This window comes from Notechis scutatus, chromosome 3 (assembly GCF_049901735.1).
Source record: "Notechis scutatus isolate UNSWTSFEM ecotype Mainland chromosome 3, rNotScu1.2, whole genome shotgun sequence".
Taxonomy (NCBI): Eukaryota; Metazoa; Chordata; class Lepidosauria; order Squamata; family Elapidae; genus Notechis; species Notechis scutatus.
This window is the reverse complement of record NC_142011.1, coordinates 8,123,251-8,150,840: the sequence shown is the minus strand read 5'-3', so window position 1 is coordinate 8,150,840 and position 27,590 is coordinate 8,123,251. Positions and strand designations below refer to the sequence as shown.

The 27,590-nt window shown below is 43.2% G+C and overlaps 1 protein-coding gene across 1 annotated transcript; it reads right to left on the bottom strand.

Moving 5' to 3' along the window:
* Window positions 1–68: 68 nt before the first annotated feature.
* Window positions 69–25,821, bottom strand: EEF1A2 (eukaryotic translation elongation factor 1 alpha 2). The gene is made up of 7 exons (XM_087959163.1): window positions 25,540–25,821; window positions 13,737–13,916; window positions 9,305–9,601; window positions 7,531–7,681; window positions 5,582–5,838; window positions 3,512–3,746; window positions 69–420 (listed from the first exon to the last, which is right to left on the bottom strand). Exons 1-7 carry the CDS (start codon window positions 25,681–25,683, stop codon window positions 293–295), a joined length of 1,392 nt encoding a protein of 463 aa, XP_087815289.1. The 5' UTR covers window positions 25,684–25,821; the 3' UTR covers window positions 69–292.
* Between the last annotated feature and the right edge of the window lie 1,769 nt (window positions 25,822–27,590).

Below are 27,590 nucleotides of genomic sequence, written 5' to 3'. Positions count from 1 at the left end.
GACTTAACCTCTCCATCCACCACGCAGGCATTTACAGCACACAAGAGGACGCCAAGAGGCCGTGGGGATGGGATGTGGTACCAGTTTTATTGGTAAAATTGAACGCGAAGGCTCACGAACGCTGGGACATGCTTTTCCTTTTAAAGAACTTCCACTGGACCTTAATAGTGAGCATCCAGTCGTTCACGTACAAACTTTTACAAGCGGATGTGTAGACATGCGCCTCGAGGGGAAGATGGCAGCATCCGGGTCGGGTGGATGGGTGCTGGGCGAGGCACGGGGTACCCACGATTCATTTGCCAGCCTTCTGGGCTTTCTGTGCGGACTTGGTGACCTTCCCAGCCCCGCCACTCTTCTTCTCCACGTTCTTGATCACGCCCACCGCCACGGTCTGCCGCATGTCACGTACGGCGAAGCGACCTGGAAAAATGGCAGGGGACAGTGAAGTTAGAACAGCCCCTCAGTTGTCAACCCCCCCCCTGCTCAAAACAGGGGTCGGTGTGTCATGCCTGGAGAGTGTGTGTGTGTGTGTGTGTGTGTGTGTGTGTGTGTGTGTGTGAAAGGAACCCAAACCTGGCCTTGGAACTCAAAGAGAGGAAGATGAGGGTCCTCAAAAAGGGAGATTTGCAGAAAAGGACCCGCAGCTTTGAGAAAGCGTGAGAAAAAGAAACTTCCAATAACTACCCCGTAGTTTTATTTATATATGATTTGATTGCTTATTGTACCCTATGACTATCATTAAGTGTTATATCCTATGATTCTTGACTCTTGACAAATGAATCTTTTCTTTTATGTACACTGAGAGCATTTGCAGCAAGACAAATTCCTTGTGTGTCCAATCACACTTGGCCAATAAAGAATTCTATTCTATTCTATTCTATTCTATTCTATATTCTATATTCTATTCTATTCCACTCCATATTTTCTATTCTATTCTATATTCTATTCTATTCTATATTCTATTCTATATTCTATTCTATATTCTATTCTATTCCACTCCGTATTTTCTATTCTATTCTATATTCTATTCTATTCTATATTCTATTCTATATTCTATTCTATATTCTATTCTATATTCTATTCTATTCTATATTCTATTCTATTCCACTCCATATTTTCTATTCTATTCTATATTCTATATTCTATATTCTATATTCTATATTCTATATTCTATATTCTATTCTATTCTATTCTATTCTATTCTATTCTATTCTATTCTATTCCAAATTATATTCCATTCCATTCTATGGCAACTTATAATTTTCCAGATTCTGTTATAGGCCTTGACTTACAACCACAATTGAGCCCAAAATTTCCATTGCTAAGCAAGACAGTGGCTAAGTAAGTGGCACCCCCTTTTTTTGACATGGTTGTTAAGCAAATCACTGCCATTGTTAAAGTGATTTGTACAGCTGTTCAGTGAAGCCGGCTTCTCCCATTGACTTTGCTTGTTGGGAGCTGGTTAGGAAAGTCACAAAAGAGGATCACACAACCCCTCAACAACTGTCACAAATAATGCCGGTTGCCAAGCAGCCAAATTTTAAATTGCATGGCCGTGGGGATGCTGTTATGGGCTGTAAGTTCAAGGACTGGTCATTGGTCACTTTTTTCAGTGCTACTGTAACTTCAAGCGGTCACTGATTAGTCATAAGTCGAGGACTCCCTATAAATAGCAGGAGTTAACAGATGACAGATAATAAGAGTTGGAAGAGACCTTGTAAGTCATCTAGTCCAACCCCCCCCCCCCAAACCGGGAGACCCTACACCATTTCTGATGGATGGCAGTCCAGTCTCTTCTTGAAAGCCTCCAGTGATGAAGCTCCCACAACTTCCAAAGGCAACTTCTGTTCCATGGGTTGATTGTTCTCACTGTCAGAAAGTTTCTCCTTATTTCCAGGTTGAATCTCTCCTTGTTCAGTTTCCATCCTTTATTCCTTGTCTGGCCTTCGGGTGCCTTGGAAAATAGCTTCACCCCCTCCTCTCTGTGGCAGCCCCTCAAATATTGGAAGACTGCTATCCGTGTCTCTTCCCTAGACTAGCCAGGCCCAGTTCCTGTAACCGTTCTTCATATGTTTTAGCCTCCAGTCTCCTAATCATCCTGGTTGCTCTTCTCTGTACTTTTTCTAGAGTCCCAACATCTTTTTTATAGTGTGGTGACCAAAACTGGATGCAGTACTCTAGCTGTGTGGTCTTACTAAGGCTTTATGGAGTGGCATTAGTACCTCACTTGATCTTGATTGTATCCCTCTGTTAACGCAACTTAGGATTGCATTAGCTTTTGGGCTGCTGCTGCACATTGCTGGCTCCTATTTAGCTGGTTGTCCACTAAGAAAGACTCCAAGATCCCTCTCACAGTTCCTGCTATTGAGCCTGGTTTCACCCAGTCTATGTGTGTCCTTTTGGTTTTTCTTGCCTAAGTGTAGGAGTCCAAGAGGCAGCCTTGAAGGGAAGGGTGTTAGGGCTTGGAGGCACCAAGGTTAAGTCCCCAATGTTGGAGGCGACCATCAAGCAGTGTTGATGCTCCTATCCAGGGATTGCCATTTTCATTCTTTAAAATAAAAACCACTCCGAATTTGACCCATTTGTCAAATCTCAAAAGATCCCAGCGTTTCGCATCCCCATCAACTCAGAACCTTGCTTGTTCTTATGCCAAACCTGGTTCAGCCTTCTGGGCAGATCTAACCCAATCACAAGTCCTATCAGGATCTTGAATGCTTTGGGGGTCATCAAAAGGGCCAGATTTAAAATCGGTGTCATTTTAATTTGGGAGGGTCTGACAAGTATGCTCTAAGGCAGAGGCCCCCAAGTTTTTGGGCACTAGAGACCGGTTCCACAAAGAAAGGTTCTTCCGCGGACCTGAGGGGAGGTGGTTTCATGCGCTGCGTGCATCCTGCGGATGGGGGCTTCGGTTGTTTCCTGGCATGCCACAGACCAGTGGCCGGTCCATGAACTGGGGGGGCCCTGGTCTAAGGCAGTGTTTCCCAAACCTGTTCTTTCATTATCCCAAAACACTGATCAGAAAGTCTTATCAAACTTCAAAAAACAGTCATTAAGTCCCAAAGGTGCTTTCCCCCCACAAGAGGCACAGTGGTTAGAAAGCATTACTGCAGGCTAATTCTGCCAACTGCCAGCAGTTCGATCCGGAAGGGCTTAAGGTTGCCTCGGCCTTCCATCCTTCCGAGGTTGGTAAAATGAGGACCCAGATTGTTGGGGGCTGTGTAAAACCGCTTAGAGAGGGCCATAAAGCACTGTGAAGCAGTATATAAGTCTAAGGGCTATTGCTATTCCATTCCGTATTGCAGGAAAACTCTGCCCACAGTCTGGAGTTCGATCCAGAATGGCTCAAGGTTGCTTCAGCCTTCCATCCTTCAGATATCGGTAAAACGAGGACCTGGATTTTGAGGGGCAAGAGGCTGACTCTGTAAACCACTTCGAGAAGGCTGTGAAGCACTGCAAAGCAGTATATAAGTCTAAGGGCTATTGCTATTAAGAGAAGGAGCCTGGGTCTCACCTAAGGGTGGGTATTGGGAGAAGCTCTCGACACACATCGGTTTGCCAGGGATCATCTCCACAATCGCAGCGTCTCCAGATTTCAAAGATTTGGGATTGTCTTCCAGCTTCTTGCCAGAACGTCGGTCGATCTTCTCCTTAAGCTCGGCGAATTTGCAAGCAATGTGAGCGGTGTGGCAGTCAATGACGGGCGAATAGCCGGCGCTGATCTGTCCAGGGTGGTTCAAAATGATTACCTATTTGGCGAAAGAGAGAGAGAGAGATGGAGAGAGACAGGGAGGGAGAGAGAGAGAGAAGGAAAGAGGGGAGGGAGGGGAGGGGAAGGGAGGAAAGGGAAGGGAAGGGAAGGGAAGGAAAGGAAAGGAAAGGAAAGGGAAGGGAAGGGAAGGGAAGGGAAGGGAAGGGAAGGGAAGGGAAGGGAAGGAAGGAAAGGAAAGGAAAGGAAAGGAAAGGAAAGGAAAGGAAAGGAAAGGAAAGGAAAGGAAAGGAAAGGAAAGGAAAGGAGAGGAGAGGGGAGGGGAGGGGAGGGGAGGAGAGGAGAGGAGAGGAGAGGAGAGGAAAGGAAAGGAAAGGAAAGGAAAGGAAGACCAAATTAGCCTGGATCAAAGTCATATGATGCTAAATGACTGTGTTCTCCTGCATTCTTGGATATATGTATATATTTAATCCTTCATTTGTTCTGTTGTTCCATTTTGTGGTTTTAATTGTGAATATGTTGTACGCCATTGTTTCTCAACAACCTTGCCACTTTTAAAATGTGTGGACTTCGACTCCCAGAATTCTTCAGCCAGCCATGTCTGCAAGGATATGTTTTAGATGCCTAAACATCTGGGGGTTTTTTCCTGGGGAAAAAAAAATACGTTCGAAGTTGTCCCAAAGGTGCTTTTTTCAAGAGACAACTGGACTTTCTGGTTTTTTTTTTCTTTGAAGACATTTCACTTCTCATCCAAGAAGCTTCTTCAGCTCTGACTGGATGGAGAGGATTGGAAGGATTTATACTCCTTGCAGACAATTGATCATTTGCATCCTTTTAGGGTCGTTGAAGCACTTGTTATCTGTGTCCTCAGGGTCACCTGAGTAGATAAACCTCCAAGTGCTTCAATGACCCTCCGAAAGGATGCAGATGACCAGCTGCCTGCAAAGAATATAAATCCTTCCATTCCCCACCATCCAGTCAGAGCTGAAGAAGCTTCTTGGATGAGAAGCAAAACATCTTCAAAGAAAAAAACAGAAAGTCCAGTTGCCTCCTGAAAAAGCACCTTTGGGACAACCATGACCTGGATGGCTGAGAATCTCTAAGAGACTTTTACATTTGATGTTGCAATGGACACCCCCCCAAAAAAGTTCTAATGACCTGGTTCTGAAGTTCCAATACTTCCCCCACAGTCATGTGGCTGTACTTTGTCACTCAGTCTGTATTTATGACCATTAGCAGCATCCTGAAGTCACATGACTGTGATTTACACTCTTATTTGCCAAAATTTACTTCTGGTATTTGGAAAAAAAAAAACAGCCCATGGCAAACCATGGCTTTGTTTAACAACCACATTATTTGCTTAACAACCTTGATGATTTGTTTTACAACCACCGTAAACATGGTTACATGTAAAACGGTCCAGTCACATGGTGACTTGATTTCCAACCACATCAAAATGGTTGCAAAATTCCGGGCCCTATTGTGGTTGTGAGTCAAGGACTACATGTATCTGATTGGTCTAAACATGTTCATAAGAGCAGGGTCAATATTTGCTCCTTGATGGAATACAAATATAACCCCTACAATTAGTCGTGGGAAACTTGCCAGCTAGGCTGGAAGGAGGCATCAAGTGAGGGCCTAGCTTGGAATCCTTGCATAGCTGTAAGGGGCATTAGTTTGACTTTCTCCAAGAGCCATGAATCCTTATTTGGGTCATTCCCAGAGGAAGGCAAGCAGTCTGGAGAGATTCTTGTAACACAGGTGTTAGACAATAACGTTAACTGACTTTCGCTATCCAGAAATGGCTCTGGTTGCTTGCCCCCGAGAGATAGGATGCCATGACACAGCTCTTCAAAATGGCCACCCTCTGCTCACCTGAGAAGTGAACTGGGCTGCTTCCTGAGGCGGGTCCGATTTGCTGTCTCCGCAGACGTTTCCCCGGCGGATGTCCTTCACGGACACATTCTTGACGTTGAAGCCAACGTTGTCCCCAGGCAGAGCTTCGCTCAAGGCCTCATGGTGCATCTCAACCGACTTCACTTCGGTGGTAATGTTCACGGGGGCAAAGGTGACCACCATGCCAGGCCTGAGGATTCCTGTCTCTACACGGCCCACGGGGACGGTCCCGATACCTGTGAACGGCCACAAAGAGGGTCAGATCACTACAACCACCACCAGGGAACATGGCTTCTCCAGAACATTGGAAAAACTCTTCCTGTTAGGTTGATCTTCAATCCCTATCTTCTTCTTTCCATCTGTAGCATTAACTCACACATCTGGAAGGCCCCAGTTTTGGTGGCTGTTATCATAGAATACAATTTTTTTACCAGATTTTCATGGGGAAAAACAGTATTTAAATGATGTGATTAGAAATCTATGGAGGTTCTCAGTCATCCAGGTCATGGTTGTCCCAAAGGTGATTTTTCAAGAGGCAACTGGACTTTGTGGTTTTTCTTCGAAGACATTTCACTTCGCATCCAAGAAGCCTCTTCAGTTCTTCAGAAGCTCTCTGAAGAACTTCTTCTAAAGAGCTGAAGAAGCTTCTTGGATGCGAAGCGAAACGTTTTCGAAGAAAAACCAGAAAGTCCACTTGCCTCTTGAAAAAGCACCTTTGGGGTGATGTGATTAGAAGTTAAGACTTATTTACAAGCAGCAAATTCTGTTGCAGATTCTAACCAAGGGCTGTACAAATGTACATAAAGAAATTGCTTTGTTTTATAGAGTTCCTTCATACAATTGTGCAGAGCTGGGCTGGCACATTAAAGACAAAGCGCTAAATTATTTGCCTCTAATGAAGGAGAAATGTAGATGTGAGAAAATGTTTCAGAAAACAGAATCATGTGTGTGTTATATATAAATGTATTTGCAACCCATCTCATGATTCAAGGTGATATATTTAACATTCTCTTTTATTAATCACTAATATTGTTTATTCTAATGACGTCTCTATATTGTTCCTTTATTTATTTTTACCTGAGATCCATGGCATTTTAGAAAATGAAAAAAATTAAATAAAGACAAGTCATGTAAAAAAAATTTTAAAAAGTTTCCATACGTACTGGTTAGTTCAATCATGAATTACAGAAAGTTCTTGATTTATGACCGTAATTGAGCCTGGAATTAGGTTGAAAGCTTTGAGTGGGTCACCACGATTGAACTGATTTTATGAGTTCTTCTGTGGCAGTCTTTAAGTGAATCAATTGTCCACAATGGGTGTATTTTAGCAGAAAACTGAAAGTAAACGCTAAACGACCTGTTGTAAGTCAAGAACTACCTGTGGTGTCTTTTTTCTGCATCTGAGTAACCATGAAATAGTTCTTTCTATTCTTCAAACTTAGCAAGAAGAGTACAAAGCTTTTATCTTAATTTTATATACTTGTTTCTTGCAAAAAAAAAAAAAAGAATTATTTGAGGCTTGGGAAATACACAAAATGTTGCTTCCAAATTTACGAAGGGGGAAGCCAGCAACATTTCCAGGTCAAGTAAAAACCTAGAAAAAAAGCAAGCAGTTCTGCCCAACCTGAAATGTGCCACAAATTTTTTAAAAAATATGGTTTTGTTTTTTTTAACAAAGAAAATCAATGACTGAAATCTCAATAGATACCGGAGTTCTTTATAAAGTCTAATAGAAACAAAGGACTGACTGCAAAGCTTCGCAATTTCATAATTCTGTTTTCTGTTTAATGTTGAGTGTCTGCAAATATGTAGAGCTTCTCTTTGTTTGCTGATCTGCAGCAGTGTGTTGCTAAGTTTTGCAATAAGAAACTTAAAACTTGAGCTACAGAACCAGCCACGGGCGGGCTTTCCCCAGATGTTCACCTCACCTCCGATTTTGTAGACGTCTTGAAGAGGCAGGCGTAGAGGTTTATCTGTAGGGCGAGTGGGGGGCAGGATTGTATCCAGAGCCTCCAAGAGAGAGACCCCGCTGGCATTGCCTTCTTTGCGTTCCACTTTCCATCCTTTGAACCAAGGCATCTAAGCGACAAAATGGCAGATTTTGAGAGGGGGCCCACTGTACAATCCAAATCTTCCATGCAGGCACACAGACACATGCCCCCAAAGAGGAAAATTATCACCTTCTTTTTATTTATACATATGTAACTGATATTGAAACTATTAAACAAGGGATAAAGTAGGGAAACGAGTAAACTATTGTTAAACAAGTAAAATACAGTAGGGAAAAGAAACAACATTATTGCAAGTGAGTGTGTTATTTGCCCCTTGTTTATATACAGTGGATCGACCTGCAAGTGTTGGTGAGGTGTGGTTTTCTCCTTGATTAGGGTATTATTTTCTGCTTGTTTGTCTGGCATTAATCCCTGCTTATCTGGGTGACGGTTGATGGAGGAGATTCTTCATTTGTTTCCTTCTTAGCCCTTTTATTGCCTCTTTTGAATGGGGTGTAAATGTGGCTTATGTCTGTGAGTCTCTTGATGGCTGACTTGTGGCTGAATGCCAAGCTGCCAGAAATTCCTGTAGGGCAGGGCTGTCCAACCTTGGCCCCTTGAAGCCTGGCGGACTTCAACTCCCAGAATTCCCCAGCCAGCAAAGCTGGCTGGGGAATTCTGGGAGTTGAAGTCCGCCAGGCTCAAGGGCCAAGGTTGGACAGCCCTGCTGTAGGGGAAGGACAGGCAGAGCCTGGGGGTGGAGTCAAGAGAGGAATTAGCCTGGATCTTTAGGTTCCACAAATGGTCTAAGTCCAGCTCCTCTTGAACTCCCTTTCTTCAACGCCGCTAAGCTGGTGCAAATCATTAAAAAAACAAAACAGAAGAGGCTTTTTTTTCTCTCTCATACAGAAGGAATATCTCTTTTTCAAGCCCCTTTCTGGCAGCTTTTAAGAAAATCATAAACACTTGTTTAAAACCCATTTATTAGGTTTTTTTTTTATCCCACCTTGATTACTTTCTAAATAACTCAAAGCCGTGTTACATATCTGATCATCTGTCCTATTTTCCCCACAACAACAACTTTGGGAGGTGGGCTGAGCTGGAAGAGAGGGACTGGCCCAAAGTCACCCAGCGGGATTTCCATACCTAACATGGAACAGTAACTCACTCTCTCCTGGTGACTGGCCCAAAGTCACCGAGCCAGCTTTCATGCCTAAGGCTGGACTAAAAATCTCAGTATCTGGCTTCTAGGCCAGCACCTTAACCACTATATCAAACTGGCTCTCTTTTCAACTAAAGTTGGGGAAGCATACTTGCACTGGTGTCGCTCTAGAATTACTGAGCTGCCTGAAGTGCCAATATATTTCCCCATTCAAAGAAAAGGTCTCAGAGACCATCAACCAATGAACAGGCATTGCCTTCAGAAATTGTGGGAGCTTCACCTCTGGAGGCTTTCAAGAAGGGACCAGACTGCCATCTGTCAGAAATGATGTAGGGTCTCCTGTTTGGGCAGGGGGTTGGACTAGATGATCTACAAGATCCCTTCCAATTCTGTTATTCTACTATTCTGAGACCTAACAGGACTTTGGGTGTTTCTAAAAAGCAAAGACTGCAATCTTTCTAAGCCTACCTTTCATTTTAAAAAAAAAAACCTCTTATCCAGATGTAGTCAAACCCCAACCCACCCACCCACCCACCCAAAAAAACCTACGTTGGGAGACGGTTCCAGCATGTTATCGCCGTGCCAGCCAGAGATGGGAACGAAGGGGACGGTGGCCGGGTTGTAGCCGATCTTCTTGATGTAGGCGCTGACTTCCTTGACGATCTCATCGTACCGCTTCTCGCTATAGGGTGGCTCTGTGGAGTCCATCTTGTTGATGCCGACGATGAGCTGCTTGACGCCCAGTGTATAGGCCAGCAAGGCGTGTTCACGGGTCTGCCCGTTTTTGGAGATGCCCGCCTCGAATTCCCCTACCCCAGCAGCTACGATCAGGACAGCACAGTCGGCCTGCGGGGGTGGAGATGGAGGGAGGGGTGAAGTCGATTCGCCAGAATACCAAATGTTTCATGTAGTTTAATAAAAATGCAGTTAAATACTCTATACAAGCCATCGAGGAGGGAGGGAGGGGGAGAGAGATACTATAGATTATAGATGAAGGGTCTTCAAACTTGGCAAGTTTAAGACCCCTGTTTAGATAGATAGATAGATAGATAGACAGATAGATAGATAGATAGATAGATAGATATAGATGTGTGTATGTATATATGTACGTGTGTGTGTGTGTGTGTGTATAGTATAGGTATAGATAGATTATATAGATATATACACACATATACACATACATATAACAAGAACAGGATAGATAGATAGATAGATAGATAGATAGATAGATAGATAGATAGATAGATAGATAGATAGATAGATAGATAGATAGATAGATAGATATAGATGTGTGTATGTATATATGTACGTGTGTGTGTGTGTGTGTGTATAGTATAGGTATAGATAGATTATATAGATATATACACACATATACACATACATATAACAAGAACAGGATAGATAGATAGATAGATAGATAGATAGATAGATAGATAGATAGATAGATAGATAGATAGATAGATATAGATGTGTGTATGTATATATGTACGTGTGTGTGTGTGTGTGTGTGTATAGTATAGGTATAGATAGATTATATAGATATATACACACATATACACATACATATAACAAGAACAGGATAGATAGATAGATAGATAGATAGATAGATAGATAGATAGATAGATAGACAGACAGACAGACATATACAGTATAGATATAGATATACATATAGATTAGATAGATAGATAAGATGGATAGATAGATAGATTAGATAGATATAGATGTGTGTATGTATATATGTACGTGTGTGTGTGTGTGTATAGTATAGGTATAGATAGATTATATAGATATATACACACATATACACATACATATAACAAGAACAGGAAGTTCCTCACAGAAGTAGACAGAGGCAAATCCTAGAGTGCAAAATGTATCACAAAACAATGGAGAGGAATACTAGGGAGGAATAAAGCTGCATACAAGGCAGACATAAACACCTGTAACATCTTCTCCTGTTCATATTAATAACAAACAACATTGTAAAAGTGTGCATGTGTATTTGTGTGTAGTAGAATATAGGTATATAGGTATTCCATAAGACTCACCTTCCTCTCCCAGATTCAAACTCTACTACTCTGAAGTTTAGCAACTCACATCCTATTCGAACATTGTTTTTTTTATTCATTCTAAATATTTTAACATCGTTGTTGAGGAATATTTGAGAATATTACATTCCTTTCCAGTCCATGAAATGTAAATATAATAGGAATAATATTTACATTTTCCACAGCAATGATAGGAAAAAATATACAGGTAGTCCTCAACTTATGACCACAATTGAGCCCAAAATTTCTGGTGTTAAACGAGACATTCGTTAAGTGTACCCCATTTTATGACTCTTCTCATCACAGTTGTGAAGTGAAGAACAGCACTTCTTGTTAAGGGAACCTGGCTTCTCCATTGGTTTTGCTTGCCAGAAAGTTGCAAAAGGGGACCTGCAACCGTCATAAATACGAGCCCGTTGCCAAGCATTGGGATTTTGATCCCCTGACCATGGAGAGGCTGCAACAGTCATAAGTGTGAACAACGGTCGTAAGCCACTTTTTTCAGTGCTGTTGTAACTTCGAACGTCACTAAATGAACTGTTATTAAAGTCGAGGACTACCTGTCATGTAAATAACATAGGAATATTGACATTTTCCACAGCAATGATGGGAAAAATGGATGCCAACATGTTTTCAATGCTTGCCCTCCCTCCCTCCCTCCAAAAAACGTCACAGAGCACGGCCATTTTGTGAGCTTTCTCTCAATGATTCATCCCAGGTGCTTCTCAACCAATCCCTGCCTTTCTCTTGTAACTCAATGAATTCTAAAAATAATGGGATTGATACCTAAAACCCCACATGTCCCCTGGAGTCTATGAATAGGAGATGAGCTATAGGGAGTAATGAGCCTTTGAATTCCTAGGGGAGGGAAGAAATTAAGACATGCCTGAAACGTATTCGTAAGGGTTTCACCGTCTACAAAGGGCTCCGTGGTTTGCCGAAATACAGAAAATCAAGTTTGCAAGCTGTCATACGCCCAATACAGGTAGTCCTTGACTTACAACAGTTCATTTAGTGGCCATTCAAAGTTACAACAGCACTGGGGAAAAAAGTGACTTATGCCCTCTTTCAAAACTTATGACTGGCTAAGTGATTACCATTCAGATGCTTGGCAACGGGATCCTATTTGTGACACTTGTAGTGACAAGCAAGGTCTGTGGGGAAACAAGATTCACTTAACAACCGAGTTGCTGCTTTAACAACTGCAGGGAATCACCGAAGAACAGCAGCGAGAAAGGTTGTTAAAATTAGGCAGAGCTCACTTAACAACTGTCTCGCTTAGCAACATAAATTTTGGGCTTCATTGTGGTTGTTCAGTCGAGGACTACCTGTACAGAAAATCAAGTCTGCATGTTGTCGTACACCTAATACAACCCAGCACAACGGGGGCCTTATGCACAAGCAGTGTAGAGCACTCTCAACAACTTGCTTTCAGAGGTTGTGACTGCTCCACTGCTGGAGGCTTTTAAAAAGAGATTGGACGGCAGCCATTTGTCTGAAATGCTATAGGATATCCTGCTTCAGCAAAGGGTCAGACTAGTAGGTCTCCGAGGTCCCTTCCGGCTCGTTATTCTGTTAAGGAGACAAGGGTTCTTGTTAACCCCAGGACAACCAGCAGCTTCTAGAAGGCTTCCTTCCATGCTATTGTGAAACACAGAAATCTTGAAATCTGACCCCTGCAAGTGAGAAGGAACTGAAGCAAGTATAGATCGGAAGAAAACCTTGCCAGAGATCCTTGCTTTGACTCTTGGACTATGTCCCCAGGATAAGATCAAAGCTAAAAGATGGATGTCACTGGCCCTTAACCCAGCTCAAAAATCCATGGCTCTGGGTAGCTGCCAATCAAGATGATAAGGTAGCATTATCAATGCTAGCAAACTAGCACTGATGACGTTGCCAAGTTTGGGTAGTGAAACATCTGCAAGGAAACAAGCAAACTCAGAGAGCACCAAGGACCACACTGACATCTTCTTCTTCCTCTTCCTTTCCACAAACCCCACTCCCTTCTAGCACCGATAATTTTACTTAGTTGGGTAATGAAATGTCTGCAAGAAAACAAACTAAGCTCATAGAGCACCAAGGACCCCACTATCCTCCTCCTCCTCCTCCATGCAAATCCCATTCCCTTCTAGCACTGATGATGTTACCTAGTTGGGTAATGAAAGGTCTGCAAGGAAACAACCCAGCTCAGAGAGCACCAAGGACCCCTCATTATCAGTGGAGGCAGAAGAAAGGTGTGCTTCCTAAATTGGTAGTCCAGCATTGGTGTACTCCAATGCAGAATGCTGTGTGGCCCCCTTTCCCAATCCACTGCCCTCCAGCTTCCAAGATTCCTCAGAGGCTGTTGTGGTTAGCCGGCAGCAGTTGCAGATGGCTGAGGAGAGCGAGAACTCAGATGAGGAGCCAGGACCATTAGGGAGTGGACTGCTGCCTTCACAGATTGTGGGGGCTGGCAGCAGCGATGAGGAGGTTCCCGAGGAGCCTGTGCCAAGTGCGTCTGCACGCAGGGCTGCTTGCAGGAAAGAGCAGCTGCAGCAGCAGCACCAGCGACTTGGGAGTAAGGCTGAAAGGTAATGGCCCCTCCCTCAAGAAGATAAAAGCCAGCTGTGAAACTAACCTTCTTTGCAGAAAGCAAAGACGTTTTGAAACTCCAGCCTCGTGGACATTCCAGTATCCTGAGTTTATATTGCAAACTATTTCTTGTCTATTATCTTTTGGCAAGCCTGGCGCTGTTTGGCAAGGCTTGTGCTTATCACAGCTAATTATTTGGTAAAAGTATGACAAGGTTTTTGTTCCTTTTGAATTTGTGTTTGATTTGTCCGGAAAGGGCGTGGGTCGGAACAGTGGCTCAGTGCCAGACTGGGAAAAGCGGAGTTCAGGAGCAGCTGATCCCACCCCCCCACCCCCACCTAGAGAAACCCCCCCTTTCTCACCTGTGAAGTCCCTGTAATCATGTTCTTGATGAAATCTCTATGGCCCGGAGCGTCAATGATGGTGATGTAATACTTGGTGGTCTCAAACTTCCACAGGGAAATGTCAATGGTGATGCCTCGCTCGCGCTCAGCTTTCAGTTTGTCCAGCACCCAGGCGTACTTGAAGGAACCCTTTCCCATCTGGCAGGGAGAAAAGAAAAAGAAAAAAGAAAAAGAGACCACCAGGTTGGATACAGGTAAGAAGGCAACATTCTGAGACGCATCAGACGAGAAAGGCGCCTCTGTTTCTGAACCATGAATTCTGCTGCTGGGTCTCAAAAGACTTTCCCGTAAAATGAAAAATCTTGACTATATAGTCCTCGATTTACAACAGTTCTTTTGGTGACCACTCCAAGTTACAACGGCGCTGGAGAAAAAGTGACTTAGGATCGTTTTTCAGACTTACGACCGTTGCAGCATCCCCCGGGGTCACGTGATGCTTGACAACGGATTCACATTTACGACGGTTGCAGTGTCCCGGAGTCATGGGATCCTCCTTTCGTGACCTTCTGACCAGCAAAGTCCACCGGGGGGTGGGGGAGCCAAAGTCCGTGGAGCTAATTTAAGAACGGCAGGGATTCACTTCACAAACGGGGTGAGGAAAGTCGTAAAATGGAGCAAACCCACTTGACAAATTTCTCACATCGGTGTTGGGCTCAACTGTGGTCGTAAGTTGAAGACTACCCACTTATTCATTTAGCAACAGTGGCACTGAAAGGGGCAGGACAAGAAGCAACGGATGGAAACTCATCAAGGAGAGAAGCAACGTAGAACTAAGGAGGAATTTCCTGACAGTGAGAACAATTAATCCGTGGAATGACTTTCCTGCCTCCCTAAGTTGTGAATGCTCCAATGCTGGAAGTTTTTAAGAAGAGATTGGACCACGGTTTATCTATAATGGTATAGGGTCTTCTGCAAGAGCGGGGGGTTGGACTAGATGACCTCCAAGGTCCCTTCCAACTCTGTGGTTCTATTCTTTTTTTTTAAAAAAAAGAGACTTACGGCCACTTTTTACCCTTGCAACCATTGTAGCCTCTGCAGCGTCATGTGATCGGAATTCACATGGCAACGGACATGTATGGCGGACGTAGCGTCCCAGGGTCACGTGACCGCCCCTTGCGACTTTCCCAGTCAGTTTCCCAGAAGTAAATTTAATTGGGAGAAGCCATATCCAGTGTGATTCGCTTAACAAAGGGTTGCAAAAAAAAAAAAAAAAAAAGATCGTAAAACCAGGTGCAGCTCACTTAACGATCACCTTGCTTAACAACAGAAATTCTACCTGTAATCATGTAAGCAGCAAGAAGGTTCATTCTTTCCACAACGTAACACGAATATATGGTATATGCAGGAATTATTCCCCCTAGGCGGAAAGGCCTGAAGCATTTTTTTAACAGTTCCGACTATCCAAATCCAATCAATCCATCAGAATAGAACTGGAAGGGGCCTTGGAGGTCTTCTAGTCCAACCCCGTGCTCAAGCAGGATACCATTTCAGACAAGTGGCTGTCCAGACTCTTCTTAAAAACCTCCCGTGTTGGAGCACCCACAACTTCTGGTGGCAAGCTGTTCCACTGGTTAATTGTCCTCACTGTTAGGAAGTTGATCCTTCATTCCAGGTTGCTTCTCTTCCATTTCTTTGGAAAATAAGTTGACCCCTTCTTCATGGCAGCCTCTCAAAATACTGGAATGCTGCTATCATGTCCCCCCTAAACTAGCCAACCCCAAATCCTACAACCTTCATATGTTTTAGTCTCTTGGGTCCTTAATCAACTTAGTTGCTCTTCTTCTGCACTTTTTTCCAAAGTCTCAACCTCTTACAAGTCTTAACCGACCTTAAATCAAATCACAAAGTTCTGAAATAATTACTGCCGGTTCAACTTCACTGGTTCTCCAATTCTAATAGGGGAGCACACACTTTTTAGGATATATTTGATCCAGATCAACTTGGGAAGCAGCTCGGAAAGATCTCTTGTCATGCCCTTGTTGGAGTCTGATTCTGAGGGGGAGATTGAGCAGCTGACAGGGAGTGGGAGTGTGGCTCTGGTGGCTGTGGAAGAAATGGGGGAAGGGCACAGTCCGGCTGGGCATTCAGAGGAAGACCCAGGGCCACCCCCTCTTCATCCTAGGGCATGCAGGGAGGAATGGAGAAGGGAGCAACATGTCTTACGGGAGAGGAAAAGGCCCTGATCCCTTTAATTAGTTGCAGCTGGGAGAACAGGATATAAGTGGGTCATTTTAAATAGCTCTTTGCTAGAAGCAAAGCATGCTTTATTTTGGCGTCTTCCCAACTGTGGATGCTGCGTTATCTTGTGGAAGTCTGCAGTTTATCATCCTGGCCTGCCATGTTGGTGGTTCCAGTGTGTAATTATGTTGGGTTTTTTAAAATTTCTAATTATTTTTACTTTTGGTTCAGACTGCCTTTACTCTCTTCGCAGACTGTTTTTGGAAGAGTTTGATATCAAGTCGAGGATAATTGGACATTAATGCCCTATTTGGAGGCATTAAAGGGAATTTATTCTACTTTTGTGACTGTATTATTTTTGTGTCATGCCCCGGGTCATCACGCCTCTCCTGAATTCACTGGTGTATAAGGGGAGGGGAGGAGGTAGGACGAGGGGCAGCAAAATCAGACTGGCAAGATTCTCTTAGGGGTAGTCCTTGACTTATGACCACAATTGAGCTCAAAATTTCTTGTGGCTAAGTGAAACATTTGTTAAGTGAACGTTGCCCCATTTTTACGTCCTTTCTTGCCAGTGTTGTTAAGTGAATCGCTGCAGTTATTAAATTAGTAAGCCAGTTGTTAAGTGAATCTGGCTTTCCCATTGACTTTGCTTGTTGGAAGACCGCTGGGAAAGGTTTAGCGTTAGGATGCAAAAGGTGATTTACATGACCCCGGGACACTGCAACCGTCATAAATATGGGTCAGCTGCCAATTTTGATGAGGTGACCTGGGAATGCAGCAATGGTGTGAAAAATGGTCGTAAGTCACATTTTTCAGGGACACTGTAACTTTGAATGGTCACTAAAAGAACTGTTGTAAGTCAAGGACTACCTGTATTAAAGTCAATCTCAATGAAAATACATTTGGCCTTCTTGTGCAGTTGATTTCCTGGTCTGGCCTCCCTCCAGTAACTAGAGTTCACACAACATGCTTCATCATCCGACTAGGTGCAATCCTGGCAGATGCATTCACACGATATGCTATGTCAATTGGGTTTTTATACTATTTAATTTGTACCCGGCTTTGATGGCTTTCTCTGTGAAGTTCTTTGCTTGATATAGTTAATCCTTGACTTATGAGCCACAACCGAGCCCAAAATTTCTGTGGCTCAGTGAGACAGTGGTAACCCAAGGTCGTAAAATGGAGCAAATCTCACTTAGCAACTGTCTTGCTTAGCAACGGAAATGTTGGACTCAACTGCGGTCGTATGTCAAGGACCGTCTGTACTATAGAAGCTTGTTGGGAGAGAATATTGACTTTTGTAGTCAAGAAAGGAGAGAAAATAGCTCAATACTGGCTCAAAGGAAAGTTTGGGCCAGCTGCAGGATCATTGGGAAGACGTCGGTGTTACGATGCCAAATCGTTCTTGCCATGAACCAATAATTTTATTATTAGGGGAAACGCCCAATTTTGTCCCTTTTCCATCATCATGCCGCATTTTTCTACCCAGTTTATTCTGCTTTTTCTAGGTGTGGTGAGAGAAAATTATGCAGTGCGCTGTGCTACGGCCAGCTTTCTGGCTTTACTGATATAATAGCAATAGCCCTTAGACTTATATACTGCTTCACAGTGCTTTACAGCCCTCTCTAAGTGGGTTATAGAGTCAGCCTATTGCCCCCACCAAAACAATCTGGGTCCTCATAATCTGCATCCATATGGACTAGAAACTTGTCGATGTTTAAAAACAGAGTCCAGGGCTCACGGAGGCACATGCTGATGGCAGTATTTAGAGGACAAAGTAATTTCAGAAATCACTAACAAGCTGATCGCCTGTGAAAAAAAATCAACCCTGGGGGGAAAAAAAATAAAAGGTCAGTGACTTAGAACAGTTTGCTCCAAATGTCTCAAAGATAAACGGGATATAAAGATTTATTGGTAGTCCTCAATTTACAACCACAACAGAGCCCAAAATTTCCAGTGCTGAGCAAAAACAGTTGTTTTAGGTGAGCTATGTCTCATTTTATGAACTTTTTCTCCCCCCGCAAGCAGTTGTGAAGGGAAATCTTGCGGTCATTAAGCGAATTGGGCTTCCCCCATTGAGACTGCTTGCCGGAAGCCGGTTGTGGGAAAGTTACAAAGTGTGATCCTGGGACAGTGCAACTGTCATAAATATGAGTCAGTTGCCAAGCGCCTGAATTTTCATCACATGACCATGGGGGATGCTGCAAAGGTCGTAAGTGTGAAAAGAAGGTCATAAGTCACTTTTCTTTCAATGCTGTTGTAACTTCAAATAGCCACTACATGAATGGTTGTAAATTGAGGCCTACCTGTATATCAGTCACTGAACAAGGCCAGAGTAACAGATAGATGGCAGATAATCAGAGTTGGAAGGGACCTTGTAGGTCATCTAGTCCAACCCCCCGCCCAAGCAGGAGACCCTACACCAGGCTTGTCCAACCCGCGCCCACGGGCCGCATGCGGCCCAGGTCGCCTCGTAATGCGGCCCAGTGCCCACCCCAACCTTCTGGCAAGAGCCAGCGAGGAGGAGGAGAGGCAGGCGTGAGGCGGGCGAGGCGAGCGCCACGCCAAGCAGCAACAGAAAAGGCGGGCGCCGCCTTTGCTGCTTCTGCCCCTGCCGCCACCACCGCTCTGCCTCCCCGCCACCACCGCCGCCGCTTCTGCCCCGCCGCTGCTGCCGCTTCTCCCCCGCCGCCGCTTCTGCCCCCGCCGCCGCCGCTTCTGCTGCTTCTGCCCCGCCGCCGCCGCCACCGCCGCTGCCGCTTCTGCCCCCGCTGCCGCTTCTGCCCCGCCGCCGCCGCTTCTGCCCCGCCGCCGCTGCTGCTGCTGCACCAAGCCTCCCGGTCCTCGCCTTCCAGTCCTGTCGCATCCAGACGGGCCATTTGCAGGAGGAGAGGTAGGGCGAGGTGGGCGAGCTTTCTTTCCCCCCCCCCCCGCAAAATTTGGCCGGAAAATTAATAAAAATAAATAATGTTTAATAAATAATTAATAATAAATAATAAAAATAATTTATAATTTATTATATAAGTTTATAATATAATTATTTTATAATAATTTATTATATGTGCGGCCCAAACCAAATTTTCATCTTCTAATGTGGCCCAGGGAAGGTGAAAGGTTGGACACCCCTGCCCTACACTATTTCTGACAGATGGGAGTCCAATCTCTTTTTTAAAGTCTCAAGTGATGAAGCTCCCACAACTTCTGAAGGCAACTTCTGTTACATGGGTTGATTGTTCTGTCAGAAAGTTTCTCCTTATTTCCAGGTTAAATCTCTCCTTGTTCAGTTTTCATCCATTATTCCTTGTTTGGCCTTCAGATGCTTTAGAAAATAGCTTGACCCCTTCCTCTCTGTATCTTAACATCAACTTTCCTTTTGAACATGCCTACATAATCAAGAACACTGTTCACATGTAACACTGATAAAAATAATTCTCTCTTTAATTCCAGCAGACCGATTTGTATACAGCAGAGGTCTTCAAATTTGAGCTTCTTTAAGACTTGTGGACTTCAACTCCCAGAATTCCTCCTCCAGTCATGTTAGCTCAGGAATTCTGGGAGTTGAAGTCCACAAGTCTTAAACTTGCCAAGTTTGAAGGCCCTTGGTATATACAGCATGCATATAACCGGGGAGGGGAAGAGAAGAGATATATTATTAGTTTTCATCTGAGGAAGCCCATCCAGATAAAAAGACCCGAAGATAAATTTCCGCTTCACGGACAATCAGATTATTTCAGAGGCCCTGCCCAAACTTGGCTAAATTGCACGAAAAAAAAAATTTTTTTTTAAATCACAAACAATAAACTGGTTTTGTTCTTGCTGAAAATTGAGCCTGCTAGATTTTGCTGTATCATGACAAGCCTCTTTGATAGAAGACAAGCCGCGTTTCAATTGGCTATACCCAGGGATGGGGGGAAGATGGGAGGCTGTATTTCCTAGCTTTGTACAGTGCCAGCTCTGTTCGACAAATTGGGTGGGGAGGGGGAAATCTTTATTTTGCTGCACAAGAGCAGCAGCACATGATTAAGCCTTTTCAAAGCCAGAGAGAGAGAGAGAGAGAGAGAGAGCTCATTTAAACTATCACTCCATCTGTTCTTTAAAATCAAGCATCGTATTTCATTGCACCTTATTCTTTCTTTCTTTCTTTCTTTCTTTCTTTTTCTTCTTCCTTTTCTGTTTCCCCTCTTTTTTTCCAGCTCTTCCTTTGATAAGTCTTATTATTAAAGCCAGCCTCCATTTCCTATACATGCAATCAAGTGGAAAAGAATCCACAGCCTTGCATCAGAAAATGGAGGCGCAAAAGCAAAGTCACTTGGCTATTAATAGCCGGCTCGCAGCTCCCATTGGCAATGCCAGGGAAGGTGGCAAACCGAGGCCCTGCTTGGCTTAAAGGCACAGATCATGAGAGAAGAACGCAGATGGCAAGGCAGGGGTAGATTATTGGGCTAAGCAAAATAGAATAAAAAATAAGGTCTGACACCTCTTCAAAAGGACAGATTTCAAAATAAGATCTAACCTCTTCAAGTTGTGAATGCTCCAACACTGGAAGTTTTTAAAAAAGATGTTGGATAACCATCGGTCTGAAGTGGTGTAGGGTTTCCTGCCTGGGCAGGGGGTTGGACTAGAAGACCTCCAAGGTCCCTTCCAACTCTATTATTCTATTCTAGTCAATCCGATTATGCTTTAATAACTATCCCAGTTTAAAAAAAAGAACGGAGCAATAATTCTCATCCTTTGGCAACTTTACGATATGTGGATTTCAACTCCCAGAATTCCTCAGCCAGCCATGTTAACTGAACAAGGCCAGATAATCTTAACATCAATTTTCCTTCTAAACATGCCTATATAATCAAGAACATTATTAACATACCACAGTCCTGGAAATAATTTTTAATTCCAGCGGATCTATTGTATACAGAATGCATTTGGCGGGGGGGGGGGATATATAATTTACAAGCAGTTTCATCTGAGGAAGCCCATCAAAGAAATGGAAATAGCCAGGGGTGGGATTCTCCCGGTTCGCACCTATTCGCTAGAACCGGTTGTTAACATTCTAAGCAGTTCGGAGAACCGGTTGTTAGAAGAAATTACTGGCCTAATCCTGTAAGGAAGGCAGGAAGGAAACATTCTGGTGTTGCTTACAGAAACTGCCCCTCCATTAACCCTTATTACATTCTTAGCAGGACTAGACTTCCCGTCTCAAGAACTTCTCTGGAGTTTTTTTTCCCCTCCTTTGCTGGTACTTTGCTTGTGTGGAGTGACCATTCAAAGTTACAATGGCACTGAAAAAAGTGACTTATGACCATTTTTTCACACTTACGACTGTTGCAGCATCCCCACAGTCATGAGAGGCTAGGCGAGGAGATGCATGCCTCGATGTGAGTGAGGTTGAGTTGGCCACGCCCAGCCAGTCACATGACCACAAAGCCACACCCACCAACTAAGCCATGCCCACAGAACCGATTGTTAAAAAATTTGAATTCCACCCCTGGAAATAACTGAAGATAAATTTCAGTTGTTCAGTTCCCCATGCTCGCTGGGGAATTCTGGGAGTTGAAGTCCACACTGGTTAGGGAATTCTGGGGGTTGATGTCCATACATTTTAAAGTTGGCAAGGTTGAAAAACATTGGAGTAGAGTTTCGTGATATCAATCAATCAATAAATAAAATTCAGAACAGTTGTCAATGAATGATTTTCTATGTTCTTAAGAAGTAAATGAAATATCCTGAAACAGGATAAGAGTCATTCTCTTATGGGTATAACATTACAGCCCTATCTTGGCTTGTCCTTGCTTTAATAAGCCAACATTCTGAGCCATTCAGGTATAATACTAGTGAATACTAGTCTTCCTGGTTTCTATGCATGTATTCATTTTGGCACTGTAGGATATATGGACTTCAACTCCCAGAATTCATTTCCCACACTGACTGAGGAATCCTGGGAGTTGAAGTCCATACATCTTAAAAGTGCCAAGGTTGGGAAACATTGCATTAGCAGTATATCAAACAAATATAATCTAGTTTACTGGTTCTAATTAGGGCAGAATTATGGTAATTTAGCTTATCTTTGTGACTGAATTATGCCTAGAGAATACAGAATATCCATAAATTGGCACCACTTCTATAAATTTCTAATTTATAGCTGAATAATTTAGCACATAATATAAATTGACTTTGCAAAGTAGGAAAAAATCCCACAGTTCTACCGGGATATGGTTTAATTGTAAGCAGAGGTACAGTACCTAAAGTAAAAAAAATCAGTGTTAAAAAACCCAATTTGCAAGAAAACAAGTCAAACAATCAAACTGGGGAAATCAATTTCTTTTCCTGGCATTTGGTATGTTTCCATTTAAAGCAAAGGTGCAGATCTTGCCATTCAGAGCACAAAAACCTACTTGCAATTGAGAAGCAGCCCAAATATTAACAATTGATCCTCAGAAATTGTTATCAGTCTCCCTTGGCAAATGACAGAGAAGTTAGGATACAGAAGAGTTTATCAGGATTGCCTTCCACTAGTTCTTCTCTAAAAAGCCAAATTCTGCAGCTGCGTTTTAATAAACATTATGAAATGGCGTCTTATTTTGCCAAAACGGCTCTTCCCCAGTGTCTTGCTAGCAATTATACAAAAGCAAGACAAAGAAATAAAAGGTTTGTCACACACCTTTCAGTATTATGCGCCATCTTTTGGCGGCTCTACGTCAAAAATTAACGATGGACCCCAATAAAAGATGAATTTAGGTTCTTTTTTAAAAAAAAAATATGTGAATAGCGGCCGGACTATTTTGCATAATTTATTCAGCTTCTATAGAAGAAGAACAAGTTCTTCTGCAGTGGCGCTGAGAACTCGCTTCCTGGGCACTAAAATTATCTTAATCTGCTATTCTGGTCTCTTACGATGTCACAGCATATGGCTGCCACCCACGGGTTGTTTTCCCCAGGCGCTCTGTAAACCTTATGGACTAGAAGCTTGCAAAGTGCTGAGAGGAGAAAGCCCACCCTGCAGAATTTCAGATTTGTGAAACACAATCACAACACTGCAAAATTTAGATTGTCTACCAGGGAACTCAAAATATTGGCATAGGGAATTATTTATTGTCATTTTGTTAAAAGCTTTACAAAAGCAGGATACGCATTTATTTCAGGGAACTACAGTGGATGAAAGTGATCAGGGAGAAATGAAGGAATCAAGCTTAGATAGGTGCTTGTTCTAAAAATAAAAATAAACTCTACTCTCTTCCGGCTAAGATGGTACAGGACTTTTCTCACTATCCTGAATTTAAGCTTCATAAAAAGCAGAGAAAAGATTACACGCACCAGGAAGTCTAATACTAAAGTTGCAAATACTACCTTAAACCTTTAGAAGAGAATATCTGTAGCTTGTAATTATCTGTGAGGTCCTTGGTGCTCTCTGAGCTTGGTTGTTTTCTTGGAGACGTTACATTACCCAACTAAGTTACATCATCAGGTATGTTGGATAACTGATGATGTAACCTAGATGAAACATTTGCAAGCAAGCAACCAAGCATCAAGAACTTTACATTTAAGCTTTTGTTTTGGCTTTAGCCTAGCGCATTACTTTCTCAGACCAACCCTCCTTACAGGGTTGTTGTTTGTGGGGAAAAGAGGAGGAGGAGGAAGGTGTGTTGGATATGTTTGCCTCTTTGAGTTATTTGTAAAAATAATAAAGGTGGGATACAAATACATAAATAAAATCAATGCAATTATCTTGTGGATTCCTTGGTGCTCTCTGAGCTTGGTTGTTTTCTTGCAGACATTTCATTACCAAACTAGGTAACATCATCAGTGCCAGCAGCACTTACCATGACTTTGGCAGTGAAATATCTGCAAGAAAACAATCGAGCTTAGAGAGCGTCAAAAAACCCACAATTTAAAACTGAGATACAAATATTCCCTTCTATGTAGATGTCTTGGCTTATAAACCATGATTTGTGGCTAAGTGTGGCTCAGAGGAAGACGTGGATGACTAGATAATGGATCGTCTACAGTTGCAAGTGCAAGGGGGGCATTCACATTAAACCTTTAGTTTAGTTTTGGCTTCATGTGTTAAGTGAATACAGCCATCTTGGTTTGTAGACCACAGCTCATGGTTTAGCAATTGGGGTTTTAGTCAATGGTGACTTAGTCAAATCACGGTTTAGGGTGTTGTGTGAACTCAGATGATGATATGGAAGATGGAATCTGGATCAACTACAGTATAATGAAACCCATTTCTGAGGGACCATGTTTACAAATATATGCATAATTTATATATATTTCTAAGGATAACAAAAATACGTATCTAGAGATTGAGCTTTTTTAAAAAATAAAGGAATGTCTGTCATCTTTTGCAGGTCCATGTTGTTTTACTACCCGTAGTAGTTTTCCTGAACAACTACATAGAGAAATTAGCTAGATGTAGTAGCATCAACACCACCTTTAACAGAAGAAACTGTTCTGACCCCCGCCTTCCATGAATGAGCTGGCTTAATTTAAATTTTAAAAAACAGATATGGCCCAATTCAAATGAAGCCACAACCCTTAATTGTCCTTGGCTGATCTTGGGAGCTAAACAAGAGCTGACCAAGGTTAGTCTTTGGAAAAGAGGCTCCAGAAATCCCAGAGCTGAAAAATAGATTAAAAAGATGAGGAAAAATTGGCCAACTCCTTCAACATCCAGGAAACTGTGTTAGGAGTTGAGTTTCTCTAGAGGATGGCTTATCTTTCCTTTATTTATAGTATCTGATGTGGCTACTACACATTGCGGTGGGCAGCTGTGAAGCCACCTGCTGTGAAAAAAAAAAGCCACCTCCTCATTTTTTACACAGATCCTGAGAGGTTTTCTGCACCCAAAATGAATTTCTGTTTTCAATCTGGGGAGTCAGTAGGAAAAATTGTACCCCTTGTAGTTACTGTCTTAACAGGAGGAGCTGGTTGGTTTAGTCCTATCCAATACGGAGGATATTTGTACACAAGCAGACGACTTAGAACCAGAAATGCAAATATTATCAGGATAAAGAGAGGAGGTAACAAAGAAAATTGCTCTGCTAGGAAGTACAGTGGAAATTTTCTTCCAAGTCTTTTTTTCTATGGTAGTTGGCTTCTCTCAACTATGAAGGGAAGGGAGGGAGGGAGGGGGAGGAATTTGGGAACAAAGGAGATGGGAAGAAGGAAGAGAGGAAAGGGAAAGAAGGAAGGAAGGAGAAGAAGGAGGGAGGGAGGAAATGGGAAGAAGGAAGGAGAGGGAAAGAGGGAGGGAGGAAGGAATTGGAAAGAATGGAGATGAGAAAGAAGGAGTGGGAAAGGAGGAAGAGAGAAGGAGAAGGAAGAAGGGAGAAGGAAGAAGGGAAGGAGGGAGGGAAGGAGAAGGAAGGGCAGATGGGAAGAAGGAAGGGAGAAGGAGGAGGAAAGGATTGGGAAGAAGGAAGAAGGGGGAAAGGAAGGAAGGAGAGGAAAAGGAAGGAAAGAAGAGAGAAGGAAGAAAGGAAGGAGGGAAGGAGAGACAGGATAAGGGAGAGAGGGAGGGGAGGAAGGGCCTATGTGAAGGTCAGAAGGAGAAAGACCCAAAGAAGCCCCCTCCTCCTCTTACCTCTGCGGCTTCCTTCTCGAATTTCTCGATGGTCCGCTTGTCGATGCCCCCGCACTTGTAGATGAGGTGGCCGGTGGTGGTGGACTTGCCAGAGTCTACATGTCCAATGACCACAATATTGATGTGGGTCTTTTCCTTCCCCATGTTTCCTCCTTTGGCAGAGGCCTGGGCTTACAGGGGGCGGGCAGGGGAGGGGGCTGATTTTAGCTAAAAAGGGTGGAAAAAAACGGAGCAGCGGCTGGCGAGGAAAGGCTGTGTGCAAAGAAAAGAGGAGGAGATCAGGAGGGTTGTTGTCAGGAGCAACAAGAACACAACACAGAGCCACATAACACCATCCTGCCCAGCCTTGGGTTCCACAGGCCAACAAAACCCTTGTCCACCTGTGTGTGTGTGTGTGTGTGTGTGTGTGTGTGTGTGTGTGTGTGATAACATTAAGCCTCTTCTTTAGGCATGAGATTTATTGCCTGAGAAATTTCAGATCCAGATTTTGAGGGTTATCAAATTTTTCCTGCTTTCGTGACACAGGGACCCTTTATTTCCTACCTCCTCCTCGACTGTCAGTATTTCACCTTCCAAATTAATTGTTTAACTGCATTGAAAATATAAGCAACTGCTTACAGAATATGAATTGCCAACTGAGGGCAGGGGCTGTTTGTATGAACCACATTGCAGAAAGTGAAAAGATAAACAAGAGCTTTTAAGATGAGAATATGTGTGTGTGTGTGTGTGTGTGTGTGTGTGTATATACACATACATACATACATACATATATATATACCGTGTTTCTCACATAATAAGGCCGGGTCTTATTTTTTTTTGAGCCCGAAAAAATGGCTATGTCGTATTTTGGGGTGACTTAATTCCCCCTTGCATCTTCGGGTGGGCGGGTGGCGACAGCTTGGATGTTGACCTCGGCGTTGGTGGGGCACTTCGTATCGGGTCAACACAGGCAGCACCATATCCGGCTGTGCAACAAAAGTACTTCCTAACGACAAGCCCCCACCATTTCCTCCCATTTCGCATGTTTTAATATAGGCCTTAATTTGGGGGAGGGGCTTAATTTCATTTCATGCCTATAAAACATGCTGGGACTTCCTATTAGGGGAGGCCATATTGTTGGAGAAACAGGGTATATATATATATATATAAAATGTGTCGAGACAATTTTAAAAACAGAAAATATCAGGAGGTTTAAACTGTGCAATTTAAGCAAAAGAGGTCAAAAAAATGCAATAAAAAAGTGGCAACAACTTATTTTATATGATGATGAAGATCTAATTTTCCAAGCTTAATACTAAATCCTTAATACTAATATCTTGTGGTTTATTATTATGAATATTGAGAGACAAAGAAAAAGACCTCTCGTGATTCAGCTCAAAGCAAGGAAAGAAGGAGAGACAAGGGGGACAGGATAAGGAAGGGAGGGAAAGAAGGGAAGGAAAGAAGGGAGGGAGGGAAGGAGGGGAGGGAGAAGGAGGGAGAGAGGGAGGGACCCAGGAAGGACAGGAAGGAGGAAGGAAGGAAGGAAGGAGGAAAGAAGAGAGAAGGGAAAAGGATGGAAGGACAGGATAAGGGAAGGAAATAAGGAAGGAAGGAAATAAGGAAGGAAGGAAGGAAGGAAGGAAATAAGGAAGGAAGGAAGGAAGGAAGGAAGGAAGGAAGGAAGGAAGGAAGGAAGGAAGGAAGGAAGGAAGGAAGGAAGGAAGGAAGGAAGGAAGGAAGGAAGGAAGGAAGGAAGGACAGGATAAGGGAGGGAGGGATCAATCAATTCCATCTGCTATCAGAGCAGGTAACTACTCTTCCTTAAATGTTTTAACTTGGCCCTAAACCTAAACTATAACAAAACAGGGTCCCTTACTTCCCCAGGGTCCTAAATTGAGAAGTTGGGTTGGTATGATGAACAGCATTCTCTTTCTAAAGACACTTTCCTTTCTGGATCACTTTCAGAAAGGGAATGCTGAAGGAAGATTAATTTAGGCTGCACTGCCTTTTTTTTTTTTTTAACCTCAGGGACAAATAAGGAGGCAACTTAACTTGAACAACATAGCAGC